An 18865-nucleotide genomic window follows, 5' to 3' on the forward strand; every position below is an offset into this window, starting at 1 on the left:
TTGTGTAATTTCACTATCTTTTCTACCACTTAACTCTTCTACCCATTGTAACCTGGTATCTGGTATTGTCTTGAATTATTCCACGAAAAATTCTGTAACTGAAGTCACCAATGACATCCATGTTGTTAATCCAGGGGACATTTTTAGTCTTTTTCTTAGTTAAACTCTCCACTCAACAATATATGACTCTGGACACACTCTCCTCCATGGCTCCCAGGCCTTCCCAGTGGATTTTCTCCTTCTTCTCTCTCTACTGTAGGCTTATTCTCCTCCTCCCAACCATGAAATATCAGATGCCCTCAAGGCCCAGGCCCGAGCAGTCTTCTCTCCTCACTCTATGCTGTCCTGCAGGCAGTGCTTCTCCATCTCCTGGTTTGTTTTTATTTAAAATGTCTCCATCCTGCTCATTAAAATCACTTGTTGGGCTATGAAAATATATCAGTGTCCGGGACACATAGACAGAAATTCAGATTTAATTGGTCTGGGTTGGGACCCAGGTCTTAATATTAACCCAGTTCCTAGGTTGATCCTAAAGAGCAGAAAGGGTTGAGAATCCCTGACTTTAGGAATCTCATCCATGCCCACTACTGAAACTACCATCCTTCGCCAGTGACACCTACATTTATAACTTCCATATAAATATCAGAATTTCAGGCCCATATATATCTCAACTCACCAAGAGTATACGTTTAAATATTTCAAAGTTACTGCAAATGCAAATGTTCACAATGGAAAACTGAATTACTGCTCTTGCCTTTTTCACCATAGGCTTGAAAATTGGCCCCTCTTCCAGTGTTTCTTATCTCAGTGAGTGACATGACTATCAACCCAGCTATTAAGGCCAGAAACCCAGGCATCATCTTATAAACCTCCCTCTTGTTCCCATTTCCAAGATCCAGTATATTATCCAGTCCTTTCTGTTTTATCTTCCAAACACATTTTTCCCCCTCTATTCCTAACACTTCTGTCTAAATCCAAGCAACTATCATCTCTTACCTGACCAAGGTAATGCCATCCTAATGGGTCCCCTCCAATCCACTCTCCATATTTCCAATGATCTTTTTACTAAGCAAATGTCACCTAGTGATGTGGAAACCTTCAATGGCTTTTCATTGTACTTAGAATAACTCATAAATGTGGCCCACTGGGCCCTGCATGTCTGGCTCCAATCTTGTCCTCCATGACACCCCGCATAACTTTCTCAGCTACACCCACCCTGACTTTTCGGTTCATAGCACATGTCATGCTGTCTCTTGTCATAGAGTCTTTGAACATGCTGTTCCCTCTGGAACCCATCCCTCCTCTTTTCACCTAGTTAACTTTCATTCATTCTTCAGCACTTAGCCGTCACTTCCTCAGAGAAGACTTCCCTCAGTGCCCAACAAGGAAAACTTGTCCCGTTTATATTTATAGCATCATGCACCTCTCCTTCATTTGACAATAATACATTAATTTGTGTAGATCATTTTGATTAATTTGCATGCATCTCTATATCACTAGATTATTTGCTTCATGGAGGCAAAGTGGAGGTGTGTTTTTACACAAAGTATCTCTCCAGCACCTTAGCACAGACATGGCTTTTCATGTAGGAATGAGTTCTTAATCAACTTTCTCATCTGTTAAGTGGAGATAATTCCTGCCTTACCCATCTCACAGTACCACTATCAGATCAAACTGTTCTTTGAATACTGCAAAGTGTCATAAGACTATTCCATTATTTATGATGACACTGCACAAATTAAACCATTAAATAGAAGTTAATGAAATAAAACTTCACCTACTTAACAAAATCTCTAATCCATATTCCTTGTAAAATTCCATTTAAAGGTACTCACACACTTGGGTTTAATGCTTCTGTCATAAATCTGGCCACCAAGGAGTAATAATCAAGTCCAGCATATAACTGGTTGAAAAATCTTGGATGGTCTGTAAATTGAAATAGAATATTAATCTACACAGCAGTAAAAAAGAAAGAAAACTATCGACACAGAATAATATAAGTGAATCCTTCAGACAATGTAAGCAGCTGGATACAAGGAGTATACAATGCATGATTCCACTTATATGACATTCAATATGGGGCAAAACTGATCTGTGGAGACAGAGATTAGAATTCCAGGTACCTTTGGCAAGGAGATACTGATTAGGAAGGGGCTTGAGGGGGCCTCTGGAGTCCCAGGAATGGTCTATATCTTGCCCTGGGTGATGGTCACTTACATGCAGATAGGTACAAATTCACTGAGCTGAGCACCTGAGGTTTCCCACTTTCCTGAATGTAAATTATACCTCAATTTAAAAAAAGCATTTAAAATATTGTCATGTACAAGGGAAACAAATGTTGAAGACCCATTTCATAGCCCTGTCTACTGAACAATATGTTTCTAAGCAAAACTTGAGCACTCTTTTGAGAGCTTTGCTTTACCTGTTTCTTTTTAAATACAACCCAGACCCAAACCAGAACCTTGAGAAATGGATTATTTGAGCAGTTTGTCCACATATCAAAGCCTGCTGCTACCTTTACCTTCTAAAAATATCGATGTTAATTTCCCTAATTTAAACACATTTCACTCACCAACAGGGTTCACTTCAGGCTCCTGGCAGTGAGTGGCCTTTTAATTTTTCAGATTGGACCATTTTTTATAGTGCAACTGGCATCGTGTTGTTGGAGTAAGATGTGACTCATCATGCAGCTTACATAAACTTTCTGATTCAATGCACTTCAAAGGCAGTTGCCTTTAAGGCTCGAAAAACTTCAGTTCCAACTTTCTATTTTTTTCCCTCCTATAAAAGGTCTCATAAAGGTTCTTGGCTTTACACAGTGTGAATATTCACACCAAACCCCAGGCTAACAGCTGGCTTGACATTCTCAATCATAGGAAGTCCAGTGTGACAAAGAATAAAGAGGTAGGAGGCCTATTTCTAAATTTGGGTATTTGGGAATCATTTTAGTTAGTGACCTCTCATTGCAACTCACAGCATTTGGTTTTGGGGTTTTTTTCTCTTTAAACCAGTTCAGTGAAAAACAAAAGTCTCAGAAGAAAATGCCTTTTCGTATAAAACATGGCAAACTTCCTCTAATCTGGCAAAGGAAACCAGACATTGCTACAAGTAATTTTAATAAGACTTTTTTTTAGTTCCACGTTAATTTATGATTGATTTCCATGGTAACTTTATGGAAAGTATCCAGTAAACTGAAAAACCTACTGCATTAAATGTCATTCTACACTTCCGACATGCACTGTAATAATGAGATATGTATCTCTGCATTTGAAATGTTAACTGGTTTTTTGATACATACACCAGACTTTCCCAAGGGAATATAAACCAATTATTTCTAGCCAGGATTTTATTATGTTCTTTCCACTAAATTTAGTTCAGTGTCAGAACTCACAAAGCATAATGCCTGTATGGTCTTAAGCACTAGATTACCTTTATATCACACTGAGAAATGCATATTTTGGAAAGTTATTCTTCTACTTCTGAAACTTATTCACTGGGTATATAGGATATTAACAGTCAATTGGAATAGGACTTAAGCACAAGACAAAGATCATGTTACTGCATTTACAAAAGATCACAGTGGTTCAGCATTATTGTGAAACTATCAGAGCAAAAACTCACCATACATTCATTTTCTTATACCTTCCGAAAGGTTTTTATCTTTTGATCCTGCTAGATTTGATCAAATAATTTGGTACTTGCCAACTGCCAAGAGTACTTTACAAATAAATCTATCCCTGTTTATAGTAAAGACACCCTCTTGAACATTTTGGGGGGCCATGTTCTGGGCAATCAGGATTTAAAATCCCTTAACAACTTCTAAAATCAAAATACTGTTTATCAGTTTGGACCAACAAAAGAAATGATAAGTAGCAGTCATGATACTGCTACTTATCAGGAGGATGAGGATTGCTGAAGAGCAGATAATATTTACATATGACCACTAACACCATCAGTTTTTCTATCAACCTATCTTTGGCCTTGACAAATCTATTTTACGGATTAGACATATGGACCATTGTCAAAACATCAGAACCACTATTTTTGATACAGCTTTCTCATCCCATACACAGCGCCCTAGTTGCCTTTACTATGAAGTAAATACAGGCTTAAGAAAATGGAAGAACGTGTTAGAGGCACGGATCAAGGGAGTCAGTGAAGTTCTTACTGGTCTTGACGCTGTAGCGTATGACGTCCTGGCAGAGTTCCAACAGCCGCTGGTGTGGCTCTCCTGTGTCCCTTAGCTCCAAGTCGAGAAGCTGTTTCAGCTGTTCAGGGGGCCGCCACTCACAGACCTGGAGATGTGGCAAAGGCACGGTTAACTGGGCACCCGCTAGAGCCAGGTGTGGAGAGGATGTCGGAAGCGTGGCCCCTACCCTTGCGAAGCTTCCAGACAAGTGGGAGAGAGAGAGATTTAACCTGCAAACATAGTTCCCTGTGACCATAGCTATGATGGTAAAGCAGATGTTGCTGGAACAAAGGAGGGACCCCATCTTACATTTGGGAAGATGTCCTGGAGGAACTGACATCTAAGTTGTGACATAAAATAAGAGTGGGGTGAACCAAGCAAAGATTAAGGGATGGGGTCATGCAAGGGGCCTTCTAGGTGGGAGGAACAGCACAAGCAAAGCTGAGATATAAGGGCACCCACAGCCCTTCTGAAGAGTGAAGTCCTTTGGGTGTGGCTTGAACACAGCGCCTGGGGGAGGGAGGGAGAAGTGAAGCTCGGCTCCCGGCATAACTCCTAACTTGTCTCTCTGCTTGTCCCCTGGCCCCGTACAATCTACTCTCAGCCAGGCAGCCAGAATCCAGACTGCTCCTCTTGTATATGAGCCACGGTCACCCCTCTGCTCTAACACCTCTGATGGCTCCTCATTCTTTCAAAGTAAAAGCCTAAGTCCTTATAATGACCTAAAATGATCCTGTACAACCTCCTTCCCTGGTGGCACTGCTTTCTTCCCAGCTGACTCTGCCCCCGCAACCTGGCCTCCTTTCTGTTTCTTAAAAGACCAGGCACATTCCCACCTTTGGGTCTTTGCCCTCAGCCTGGAATGCCCCCCCCAATATCCTCATCACTAACTTCCTCACTTCATCCAAAACCCTTCTCAAATGTCACTTTCTCAGTGACAGCAATCCTGAGTCCTTATTTAAAATCCCAGGCCGCACATTACCCCATGTCTAGCAATTCCCCCCCAACTGTTTCTTCTCTTCCTTTTTCCATAGCACCTGTCACCTTCCAGCGTGCTGTGTAATTCATTTATGATATCCTACACAATCTCCATGAGAGCAGACATGTCAGTCAGTTTGCTCACCGATCCCAAGTAACTAACAGAGCCTGCCATAACAAGAGGTTATCAACAAAGATGTGTTGAATGAATGAATGAATGAATGAAGAGATAAACAAGGCTCAGATTGTGACAGGCTTTGTGTGGCATGTTACAGAGTTTGAACATGGCTCTAAAAAAACTGTTATGTTTTGGACAGGGGGATTATATGATCATATTTGTGTTTTAGACAATAGCTTTGGTTGCTATATGGAGATTCCAAATAAAATTGGAAATAAGAGGTTACTCTAATAAACCAGGCAAGAGAAGGTAGTAGTCTGGATGAGGCTAGCTGCTTTAGGAATGAAGCATACATGGAGATTTTGAAAATGCACCATCAATAGAACTCGGAAAGCAGCAGCACATTAAGGATGAGGGAGAGCAATGAGCCAAAGGCCATTCTGAGGTTTCCAGCTTGCACACGGGTTGATGGTGGATGGGGTGGGGTGGAGATGATGATTTGGGGGCATATTTAGTCTAAGGCACCTTCAGGACACCCAAAAGGGGTGTAGCAGTTGGTCTGAAGCTCTTGTAAAAGATCAGGAACAGAGTTCCAGGCATCCATTATAATATGAGACAGGTGACACAGCTCAGGGGGAACCTACAGTAAGAGGGGAAGGCGCAGGGTCTCACCTGGGCGGCGCCAACACGTAAGAAATGGGCAAAGGGAGAGGAGCTCAGTTGTGAAGTGGAGGACAAGCCAGGGAGGCAGGGAGAGTCCCAGAAGAGTTTTGTGCTACTAAACAAAGGAAGAAGGATGCTTGAAGGAGGAGACGGTCATCACTGGCAAATCCTGCTGCTACTAAAACAAGGAAGAAGGAGGAGACGGTCATCACTGGCAAATCCTGCTGCTACTAAAACAAGGAAAAAGAATGTTTTAAGGAGAAGATGGTCATCACTGTCAAATCCTGCTGAGAAGCCAACTTAGACAAAGCCTGAGAAGTGCTCCTGGGATTTATGAACAAGGAGGTGTTCTTGGCAAGAGCATTTGACTGAGGGAGGTGGGAGTGGAGGCCAGATTGCATGAAGTGAGGATGTAGGAGGTGAGGAAATAGAGGGAGGGGGGCAGTGTTGACAATCTTTAAAAAGTTTCTCTGTGGAGGGGAGGAGAGAGACAGGGGGGCCTCCAGGGAGTAAAGACCAGGATGTGGGAGGCTGCGGAAAGCAGGAGGAAATACCAAGTCGTGCGAGAGGTATGAAATCAAACTCTCAGCTTAGAACCATAATGGGCAGAAGTAAATCAAATGGGCTGAGCCCATCAAAAGGAAGGACTATGGATTCACGTAACGTGGATGAATCTCCAGCACATTTCGCTGAGAGAAAATAGCAAGACTCCAAAGGCTACTTGGGATATGATTCCATCTACCTTACCTTCGGAAAAGGCAAAAACCACAAGGACAAAAAACCACAGATCAGTGATTGCCAGGTGCTAGAGGTGAGGGGAGAGGTTGACTATGGAGGGGCACGGGGAAATATGGGGGGTGATGGATCTTAATCTGTATCTTAATTCTGTTCATGGTTACATGACTTGTCAAAACTCATAGAACTGCACGCCGAAAGGAATACATTTGACTGAATGTAAATTACAGCTCAATTACAAACAAACAAAAAAAGTGGCTGAGAAAAAGTGTTATCAAAGAGGGCACTAGTAATAATCATCTAAGCGTGGGGACCCATCCTATCCTCAGGTCACCATTGAAAGGGGACTTGTTGAATCTCTGACCAAGTAGGCTAAGTCAGCAGCATAAAATCCTCACCTCCCTCTCCTAACCTCAACATAACTTACAATCCAGCTTCATATGGATGCACGTCTACTATATTGCAGTGGGCTTGGGGTTGCTTAATTGACAACTTAGGATCTTAAGCATACCCTTCTCATCCTACCTCCCATTAGTGCCCTGTATGAGCCCTTCTTTCTAGGTGAAGGGTCCTCTTAGTGTATTAAATACCTTATCCTATTACAACTCTCTATCATTTACCTCCCGCTTTCCTCAACACACCTGTGCTGACTTCTCTCTGTCCATCAAAACCTTACTCCACCTTCAGACTCTGCATCAAAGTTCAAGGTGCCCACTCCTCAGTGAAATCCCCAAAGTCTGCCCAAATCACACAGCATTTATCACATTCTTATTGGGACCCTCTGTTCTCTATCCCAACAAAAACTTGTTCTCCCAATGAGATTAAAATTCTGTTCAAAGCTGAACCTTTATCTTACTTTTCTTTATATCCCCCAGGCCCAAATGTAATGCTTTACCCTTAGCTAACACTCAGTTAATATTTAATGACTGAATAAAGGCCGATATAAAAAAAGTTCCAGGGGAGTAGTTTACTCCAAAGTAAAGCAGGTCCAAAATATTCCCCAAGTACAAAGAAGACAGGAAAATATGCAATTATAAGTACATATCAGGAAACACCTCCAGTGACTTTGCCTTGAATTTAACCATTCCAAGATCATGGGTCATTTCAATCTATTTTCCTATTAGTTTTCCCAAATGCATGTTACCAAAAATTCAGAATACCACTTCACATTCAAAATCATTTTTTTAAATGACATTTATTTCTCCTGATAAAAGTGAAATGAAAATCTCTCCCTCCATTTCCTGATAATCTGATTCCAGTATGAAAGGTGATCAATGTGACAGAGGTTAATTTTGAGATTTTAAGAAACGTATGGAGGAATCATTAAAAGCACAGACTCTGAAGCCAGCCTGCCTGGAGTTTAGTACCAGCTCTGAGACTTGCTAGCATGTGCTTTGGGGCAACGTACTTGACCTCTTGTGCCACATTTTTTTCCCTCGTCTCTAAAATGGAGTTAATAAATAGTACCTGCATCTTAGGGGTCTTTAATGATTAAATACACAAACACATGGATTAAATACACAAATACGTATGGAATAGTTCTTAGAATATCACCTGGCACGTAGTAAGTACTGTTAAGAATAGATGTTATTAGTGGTAATTCCAATATCAATTTGCATCTGAATTTGAGTCTGAATTTGAAACCTAGAACCAGTCATTGGTACCAGTCAGAAGTCAGACTTAACAACCCACGATTTCCAGTCTGAGCTCAGACAAGGTTCTGGTAAAGACCCTCAGATAAATTTTTAAACTTTTCACACTTTTTCTACCTTCTGCTTGGTTTTCCCTAGTAACATAAAGAATATGCACAAGAAAATGGAAAGCAGAGTGTGCCTTGGAGAGTGTAGAAATCAGATCATTGGGTGGTTTATAATCTATATTGTTATCTGGGGCAGAAAGCTTCATCTTGTGCTTCACAGCCTTACCTGGTTAAACTCTGGGTCTCAGCCAATTTCCTGACACATGCTGGGTGGCAAAGTAAAAGTCAACCCTCCCAGGAAAACAGAGACTGGGTGGGGGTCTGGAGGCGGGGATGGGGTGGGGAGTAGATACAAACTTTGGTATCTGGGAATCCCCTTGAAACAAAGGTATAGAGGAAAAGAAAGCATGATTCCCATTTCCCTTACATCTAGCCATCCAGGTTTGGTTAAAACCTATCTTTCCCATTCTTAGGGTTCCTTATAGGTTTTTATATTTACCTTCTCATTGATGTCTGTAGCCTTCAAAACCACCTCTTCCATTATTAGTCTACAGGCCTCTTCGACAAATTTTTCTCCTGCTCTTGCATCTGTTGAGGGGCCATTCAGTATGACTCCATCCACGAAAACAGTGTTCTTCCTGCTGGAAACCATCTCTTGTGGATCGATATCTCCTGGAAGCACACAATCAAACCGTGTTTGAGAGATAATCTAATTCGAGCACAGAACAAAACACAGGGGAAATGGCTCACCGTCCTACCTTCAAAGGGCATACCTTCTTTTAATACATTTGAGGCATTGAAACTGACAGCCTCTTATGGTGCCCAATGGCATGACAGAGTTAAAGAAAGAAAGTTCCATTTTCCATTCCTGCAGCATCTTGTTTAGCATCAGGGAGCATGGAGGAGCTCAAGCAACATAAACTCAACCCATTTTACTCACTCATACAAACATCTTTCAGACACATGTACAAAAAGATCTTTGTAAACACAAGCCCATGTCTATTTCATGGGCACACACTCTCTTGTAATTTAAGGATGACCATGCATTTCCTTTTCATAAGTCATTCCTAAAGAAGAAGAAGTAATGTCAACGTGCCTTTTCTCTTAATTTTACATTTTAAGCCTGTGATTAAATGCCCCTCTGCTTTGTCTATGAAACCCCTTGTTAAACCCCCTCGGCCATTTCCTACTGGGAGAAGGAGAAAAGAACGTGAGCAGTGTCACAATTCCTGTAAACCCGTATTTAACACCTTTAAACTTTTCAAACTTGCAATTTAGGCAGAAGGATGGAGCAGGACATTTTCAGGACTGGACAGTTGCCACTCAGTGACTAAAGGTTAAAAGTCAACATGGAAATCTATATCTGAGAATAAAGGTTACTGCTTACCCAAAATAGCCCTCCTCCAAAATAATTCTGGCAAGTTAATCCAGATATTCAACCAATATCTGCCTCAAGCTCTGACTCGATTGTTCTCTTTTTCTAATCACTATCTCTTTCCTCCTTATAATGTACATGTTCACTGAGTTGTGGAAATTTACAGAAACAATTTTTAAAAGTATTTTTCAGCGCCTCAGCTAGCACAGCACCTCACTTATTCTTTGTAAATACACCTTAAATATGCTGATGGTCTGTATGTATTTCAAACATTTTTATACTTACTGAGGGTTCTAACAGTATTAACAGTTATTATGCCCTGGAGTCCATCTTCTCCTCACAGTTAAATGTTTGGTATAATTCCGTGGTTTTCTAAACCCTTTAATTCTATGACTGGAAAACTCAAATGGTGTCCACGAAGACAGATAAAAATGTCACAAGAAGATTCCCCAATTTGAGAAAGATAGAATCTGTAGCAAAGGATCGATTTTTTATCCTCACACCCAAGGGTAAACCATCCAGAGCTCCCACGATGAATTTTAGCTCCATCCTACACTTTCACTTATCTTTCACTTGAAAAGATGTATTTAACATGGTTTAGGACAAATGGTGAAGCCCTGGAGTTGAGCTTTTGGATGGAAATGCTCTACACCTAAAGGCACTTTCCTCCCCCCAAATTTTAGGTCCTAAAAATAAATTGGAAAAGAGGGCAATTATTCAGGGAACCCTGGTTATGTAAGTGGGCAGTGCTATTATTAAGCACACAGAAAAAGTTCCATTTTTTTCTAACCTCATTAGTAGGATTTCAGGTTTTTATTGCCCAGGGAATAGCAACCACTCTGTGGGCCTCTCAGAGTTTCTCTCTCTCTTTCTCTCTCTCTCTCTCTCTCACACACACACACAAACACAGTAAAAAATGTCAAACACCCACTTGAAACCAGAATAGCAGAGAAATTGAAATTAAAATTGTCTGTTTCTCCACAGCCATCAATTACAGAAATCCCCCATAATTCAAACAATTATATAGGAGAAAATACTACTTTAAAAAAACTAAATAGAACTGGGTATAGAGTATGCGTCTTTTCTTGATAGATATGTTTTATTTCTATTACCAGATGTGATCATGTCCCTCTTTCCCCACTACATTTGCCCAACTGGAAAGGACCCTCTGGAGATTGAACAGTCAGTCAAGCTGTGATCTTCTGGGGATGAACACCCAGGACCTCCCATCTAACTGCTAGAGTTGATAGCGGTAAATAATGAAATTGTTCAATGGGAGGAGTGTTCCATGAAGAATATACCCAGAATCTGTCTGCTCTTCATTCCCCCCTCCCTTATCACCATCAAACACTTGGGTTAGCCTTCCAACTAACCCCCAGCTGCCACCCTGCCCTATGTACCGTGTAGACAATTCTCAACATAGTAGCTCCTATGTGTCTTTGAAAAGATGGCAGGTCACATGATGACTCCTCTATTCAAACCATTCAATGACCCCTTATCTCATCAAATTAAAAGTCAAAGTCCTAATAATGACCTCTAAGGCTTTAAATGAACTCCTCCCCAATTATCTCTTGGACCTCAAACCTCATCTCTTATTCCTGCCCTCAAAGCTCACCACGTTTCACCCACTTTCCTTAACTCTTCACTCTTCCTCGACTCTTTCCTTAAACACCAGCTTCTCAGCGAGGTGTCCCCGACGACCCCATTTCACACTGCACCACTCCCCTCCCCCACCTTCTTTCTCTGCTTTATTTGACTCAAGAGCAGTGACATACAACTCTTATTAATTTACTTGTTTAAATATTGTCTCTGCAACAGAGGTTTCGCTCTATGGGAACATGAGCTTGTGTCTGTTCCACAGCACCCAGAATGTGCCTGGCAGTTTGTAGGAGTTCCATAAACATTTGTTGGCTATTAAATTAAAAAAGCCCGGAACCCTGGTTCCCTCCACCATCCAGTGATCATGTCCCTTCCTCTGAGGAGCCATCGCAGGTTGCCAGCCCTAACCAAGGAGGAAACACCTTTGGTAGGAATAGGGCAGACATGGAACTCCATTCATGAGCTAGAGAAGGGGCAGCAGGGGCTACAAGAAGGACCTGGAGAACAGGGTCAACAAGGCAAAACTGAGTTTGCAGTCTGGGTTATCAAAAGAAACAGTTGGTGAGAGGCTCTCACTTTCCTCCCTGAGCCGTTCTTTTCACCAAGGCCACTTTCTCTTTTCCCTCCTTCCCTTTTTTGTAGTCATTTGACTTCTGAAAGTCAGTCCATAACAAATCTCATTCCAGGAACCACAATTCCAAACGTGGAAGCCAGTCAATCCTGAAACACTCCGACTTCTGAATTTCCACCAACTCCTCAACTCCATACTTTCCAAACCCCTATCTATATAAGCTCAACTTCTGTTTTGCTTAAAGAGACGCACAGCTCTGCCTTGCTGAACAAACAATAAATTCAGCTTCAAATATTGTTTCAGAGATTCAGTCGTGGCCTCTTTCGTTGACATAGGAGTAAATGAATTAATACAGACGAAGACCTAAAACAATGCCTGGTGTGTAGTGGGCACTCAATAAATGTTAGAAATATTAGCTAACTCAGTAAGTGTAAGTTAATTGTAGTAGACAGTCAAGACTATTTATTAAATACATAAACAAACAGGAGTAAATTACATGTGACAGTAAGCAATGACAGTAGAAAGGGAGATCTCAGAGTAATCAGATGCCCAGGGTAATGAACTCTAAAGTGGCTGATGAGTTACCCCCCGGAAGAACGGGAAGACGAAGGCTCAGTGGGAAGGGATTGTCCGTATGAAGAGAGTTGAACTTCTGGCAACAGCCAAGCAGTTCAGCCCACATGGGGTGGGCAGCTGTCCAGACTTCCCACCTTGTCACTTTCCACCTTGCACCGTGGTTATCTGTGTAGATGTTTTATTTCTTGCACCAGATTGTAAACGCCTACCGAAGGGATCCATGCCTCAATTTTCTGGACATCCCAGAAAACCGTTCAGTCGTTGGCATTCGTAGGCACTCAGCAACTCTCTGAGGACTGACTGGCTGAATGTATTGTTATCTTGGAGGTCATCTTATCTAACCCTTTCATACAGTCCCCCAAATCCCCTCCCCAACCCAGTGGCTGATACAACAGGAGATCTGAGTTCTAGCCTCTCAGGTTCTTTGATCCTGGAATAATACATCCTCTCTGTGCTTCAGTTTCCTCATCTATAAAATAGGAGATAACCCGAGGAAAGTGCTGGGCTGGCTGCACGCTCACTTATACTAACAGTACTGAAATATACTAACATTGCAGGTGGGTTTAGGGACCACTGTTCTGGTTGACCTCTAAGATGCTTCCAGAATCTTAACATCTTCGTTTGCCTGGCTTCCCTCTTATCCTTTAATAATTATGTTTTCATTTCAACAAACATGTGTTATTCACCTACCATGTGCCACACAGTAGGTGGGGGCTAAAGACAGGAATTGGATCATCTCCTTGAGGATCTCAAAGTCTCTTTGGGGAGTTAGCTGCTGAAAATTTACAAGAATAAAAGACATGTAGGGTAGGCTCTGTTCTAAAAATTTTATAGATTTAGCAAATTTAATTGTCACAAAATTTCCAGTTAGTTACTCAGTTTTATAGTTGAGGAAGCTGAGACACAGAGGGTTTAATTGGCTTGCCCAGGGTCACAGAGCTGGTAAGTAGTGAAACTGGGGTAAATAATATAATATATTGAAGTTCTACAAAGGAGCAATGAGATACTGCTCTATGGGCATCTACAGTTTGCAAGGCAGTGTTAGGGAGTTAGTAATGACAGCAAGATGAATTAGACTCAGTTCCTGTCCTCGGTAATTGAGAGCCTCAGAGTTTGAATAATGCAATAGAAGATAAAGGGTGTCAAGTGCCATGAGAAGGATACCAATAAAATGTTTTGAATGTAAGCAATGTAGACAGTTAGGGTTAAGGCTTAGGGTTATAGGAGAAGTTGAGGTATCAGAGAAGACTTCTGAATTGGAAGACCTGTCTTCTCTTTAAATATCTGCAGTAAGAAATAATAATAATAATTTTAAAACCTCATCACAAAGTTATAATTTTAAAACCTCATCTTAAAGTAGCAAGTCCAGGACAAACAGCTGGGAGTGGTCACAAAGCTTCTCCTACAGTGACTCAATATGCATTTGTGTCATTTCCTCAGGCTTTTACACTAGATGGGTAGACAAAGCAAGTCTAATTTCTCTTCCACGGGACTCTAATCCAAACACGTGAAGACCTTTATCAACTCTCATCTAAATCTCTTATTTTGCCAGTTAAAACTGTTCCAGTTTCTTCCATGGATCTGAGAGACCATGGTTGTTAGTCTGGGTCAGTTTATTTCTATCTTACAAAATGAGGCATACCCCAGGTGTGGTCTCACCAACTCAAAATACAGTGAATTGATATTTCCCCTTCTTTGGTCATCATGATTCCATTAGTAAGGTTTCTATTAGCATCCTAGTTGATTCCAAAGCTTAAGCTTTGAAACCAGGCAGATCCTGGCCCCAATTCTAACCGTGTTGCTGTGATCTTACCCATGTCACTTAACTTCCATGTGATCCAGATTTCTTATCTGGCCAACAGAGAAAATAGCCATGCCTATTGCACTGAGTCATTGGGACGGTTGAATGTGGCCATACGTGCAAGCTGCAGAGCCAACTGCCAGGAGTAGAGTACAGGACACGGTGAATGGGGACCTTTACTGTGGCTAAGTCTACATGAACTCTCTTCTAGCACCCACGTTACACTGCTGGCCCAGGTAAAGGTTAGAATCAATAGCCTTAGGTCTTTGTCAGAAGGTCTGCCAATAAGAGCCAAGCTTCCCATATGAGATTCTTTAATTGTTAAGAGCAAAACAGCACTAGGAAAATAATTCTTGCTTCCAAAGGATGGAAAGAGGAACAATGGATCAAAAGTGAATCCAGGCATCTGGTGGGGAGGCCAAGGAACTCTTCAGAAAACTTGTGCCAAAGATATTGGGGCCCCAGGGAGAGCTGAGGGTCAGGACCTGGAGAGCCCAGTAGGCCAGTCCAAGATAGGAGTGAGAAGCAAAACCTGGGAAAAGAGGATAGTATTAATTAATAAATTAATAAGGGCCTACTGTGTACCAAGCACCAGCCTGGTGTCTGGGAATACAGAAATTAAAAAACACAGAATCTCTGCTGTCAAGTTGCTAAAAGTCTTGAAAGACAATATCCAGGGGGCCAGGGAGAAGAAAAATAGAGCTGAACAAAAGTTGAAGAGACATTCCTCTGTTCTGGAGTTTTCCAAGTCAGGTGTCTCTTCTAAGCTCAAAAAAGTGGACACCTAATTTAGTCAATGTACCTGGTCCTGTAAGACTTATATATTGTTTGCATCCCTTTTGAATTTCACATCCATTTTAAGTCATTTTTGTTGTCTTAGAAACAACACGCCAATGCCAGGGTAACTACGAGCAGTCTCCAAGGAAGAAGACTATAGGAAATAAACAAATATTAAGAAATAACAATAATACAAAACAGTGGCCACAGAAGCTCTAAGGTGTGGGTAGTAGCAACAAGTACAGGGACTGAGTGTCTGAATCTAGCTCTGTGATTGGTAGAATCATAGACCTGACTTAGAGACCAAACGATGTCCACAGTACAGCCCCCAAATATGAAGTCACAGGAGAAAATGGCAAAACTATGCTCACAACTTTAGTCAGCTAGAGAAGGGCACCCAAAGGCAAAAAAAAAAAAAAGAAAATTTAAATCACTCAGTCTCATTTTTGGGGTTAAACTCTCTTTAGTTGAAATACACAGTGAGTTAATACTTCTTTCATTTATACTTCCCAAAATATTTACTGAATACCTGCTATGCATAAGACACTGGGGTAGGCACTGTGGGAGACTCAAAGATGGATCAGACACACAGACAGTGACCTCAAAGTCCAATAAGGAAAATTAGACACGTTTATGAATACCTAGAATCCCATCCAGAAGGTATAAAGCATGATACTTGAGGTCAGACAAAACACACACTGAAATTCCAGAGGAGGGCTTCTGACTGTGAGAAGCAGAAAGTCCTCTTAGATGATATTTAAGATGGTCCTTCATTCAACCATTCAGCAAATACTTACTTAGCACCTGTTATGTTCAGAACACTGTGTGAGGCATTGGAAGCTGAGCCATGAACAAGAAGACACAAATTTACATTGACTTGGGATGGATGGGAGAGATAGTTAATAAAAAGGCAAACAGATAAATAATTAAAATAACTGCAGACTCTAATAAATGCTCTAAAGGAAATTACCTGAATGACTTGATAGGATGAAGATAAGGAGGTATTTCAGATCTGATCAGGGGAAAGTATTTCTGAAGAAGAAACATTTGAATTGAGATGCAAATGAGGAGAAGGTTCCAGATGTAAAAAGACATGAAAAGAGAATAGTCCAGAAAGGAACAAAAAATGCAAATAATCTATAAATTGTCCTTTTAAAGGAATAGAAAGACATCAGTGTAGTCCAGTGTGAGGACAAGGGGAAGGAGGAATAGAGTGAGCTTTGGAAAGACAGCCGGGGAGCAGGTTAGGTCAGGTGTTTTATTCTAAAAGCAACAGGAAGCCACTTAAAGGTTTTAAACAAAGGAGTAAGATGATCTGGTTTACATTTCTAACAGAGTTCTCTGGTACCTTGTAGAGGATAGACTGTCTGAGGGCAGATGTGGAAACAGGGAGATTACTTAGGAGGCTACGATAGAAGTCCGGGCAACAGAGAATGGTGGCTTTGATCCAGAAGATGTAGGAAAAGCATTGCAATCTGGGAAATTTTGGTGGTAAAGCCAAGAGGACTTGCTGATGAAGTGGGTGCAGGGGGTCAAGAAAACAAAAGACTCTTAGATGACAGGGCCTTATGCTGATACAGGGACCACTGGAAAAGGGCAGTTGGGTCAATGTGTGGTAAGGTGGGGATGGAGAATCAAGATTTTTGACTGATTTGTAGAAATTGGTTATGATGGGGTAGAAACAAAGATTATGGCAAGGACATTCATAACCAAAAAGGAAACTGAACTAGGCAAAAAAATGCGTGTGTGTGTGTGTCCAGGAAACCTTAAGTACTTCTGTTTGTCCAAGGGGCAGGGTCTGTAAATGGGAGAAGTGACTGACTGCTGAGAGGTGACATGGGCACTGATCTTGCAGGAACCTCACTGGAGACTGAGGAATGTGTATGTTACTTGGTAGGCAATAGGGAGCCATTGAGAACTTCTGATAAGAAGAGTGCTTTAGAAAGATGAAGTGGGTACCAGTGTCGAGTTTAGGTGGGAAATCAAGAGTTCAAGTTGGGGAGACATGATGGCAATAATCCAGGCCAGGGAGAGGGAGGACACGGACTAGATAATAGACATGATGGGGGGTTATATTTATTTTGATGTCTCACCTACAATATTATTACTGCAAACTTGTCAGGAATCCCGTGTCTTTCTAATGAGCCCTACAACTGTACATGGATAGTATAGTTTTCTATCTTCCAGTAAGTCTATGTTCTAAAATGATCTTTGGATGAAAGGTGAAAGAATAAGATAGGAAAAGGTAATTTTGTGTATCCATACGTCAGCTCCTCTCTTGCAAAGCATGGATGAACACAGAACATTTTGGTGACATGTTCTCATTACCCTGGGTTTTATTTTATGAGACCCTGTTGTGTTAGCATCTGGGATGTCAGTCAAAGGACTCCGATTCTGTGGAAACGCCAAGGCATGCCCTTTAACAAAAGAGCTGGGTCCATCAACACCATCCATTCTCTGAGAGGACAAGCTTCTTAGAAGGGAGTCTCTGAAACAGCTCCTTAATATAGTTGTCAGTGCCCTGCCAATGGCCAATAAGTGCATGGTCACCATATACCTTATTTATTTATTTTTAATTTCAAAAATGTTTTCCTTTCACTGGGCACCAGGCCAGAAATTGGGTAACCTTCTGATGTTTTCAGGAGAGTAGGATTCCCCGAGACATCTACTCCTATGGCTTGAGTAAACATTACTTGACAAGATCTACATGCTGGTATTGTAAGTCTTAGCTTGTCATATTGATGGCCAGCCCGTGAAACCACCCCCAGCCATCATCCCCCCTCTACACCTTATGAACTGATGGGTACTACTTCAGCTTACAGGGACTTGAATGCAGCCAGGCTCTATGAGAAAACTGGATTGGCATACGCATATAGTAAATTTCAGCCCGGGCTGGAGAACGTGGCTATGGATGATGTCCTTTCATCTGGCTTATCAGCACCGTGCTCCCCAGGAGCTGCTCTCACCACGTCTGCCCCCTCCTTCACTGGCCACTGCCCCCCAGGGTCACCATTTCTGCTGGCACTTCCCCCCTGCCATCTTGGCTCTGTACCCTCTCTGACTCTTCATCTAGTTTCTTGCCTACACGTAGTTGTGAAACATTACATTTGACTTGTTGCTTTATCAGTGACTCCTGTGTTTTCTGAGATTTGAGGCTGAGTAGGGAGAACGTCCATTTTGAGTTTGCTTGTTTGCTTGGGGAACTTTTGGCCTAATCGGCATCCCAACTGGAACCACTCTTCCCCCCAGGACACAGTCTCGGAAGCACTGTCAGTTAAGGTGTTCCCCTTTCATGGTATCTCCAAGTCTCAAGTATTCCAGATCTCCAGAGTTGCCTTGGCTCCTGTCTTTTCCAAGGACTCATTATTTAGCTCTCTCTCCAATTCTGTGAGTTCTCCCAAATCCTTTCAGTCATCTCCCCCTTCTAGTGAGCAGGAGTCATTCTGTGTTCTGTGAAAACAGAGAACCGTAACTAATATTCTGAACAACTTGACTTCTGTAGAAATTCCCAACTAAGGAAAGTTAAAGCCAACTACACACAGCTTAATAAGTATATTCTCTGTACCTTCAGAGTTTCCCACCTATTTTTATTGTTCTCCAAAACTTAGAGGTCATCCAGTTACTGTCAAAAAATAAATATTGCATTTTTTCTCTTTTTAAAAATATTCCACTTATGTACAAGTCAGGATGTTTGTGGTCAGTGGGTAGAGCACTGTCTTAGCAAAAAAGAGTCTAGAACAGCCCTGCCAAAAAGAAATACAATTCCAGCCACCTGTGTGATTTT

General features: G+C 41.6%; 1 protein-coding gene across 4 annotated transcripts in view; it reads right to left on the reverse strand.

Moving 5' to 3' along the window:
* GADL1 (glutamate decarboxylase like 1) overlaps nt 1-18865 on the reverse strand; it is a 181804-nt gene that overhangs the window by 136500 nt on the left and 26439 nt on the right. For all 4 annotated transcript variants that reach the window (XM_082415122.1, XM_082415120.1, XM_082415123.1 and 1 more), the window contains exons 2-4: nt 8882-9054; nt 4169-4295; nt 1836-1926 (exon numbers count right to left, since the gene is read on the reverse strand). In XM_082415122.1, the coding sequence (XP_082271248.1) occupies nt 1836-1926; nt 4169-4295; nt 8882-9054 (391 nt within the window). The remainder of the gene's footprint in view (nt 1-1835; nt 1927-4168; nt 4296-8881; nt 9055-18865) is intronic.

Source organism: Balaenoptera physalus (assembly GCF_965194825.1).
Source record: "Balaenoptera physalus genome assembly, chromosome: 11".
Classification (NCBI taxonomy): Eukaryota; Metazoa; Chordata; class Mammalia; order Artiodactyla; family Balaenopteridae; genus Balaenoptera; species Balaenoptera physalus.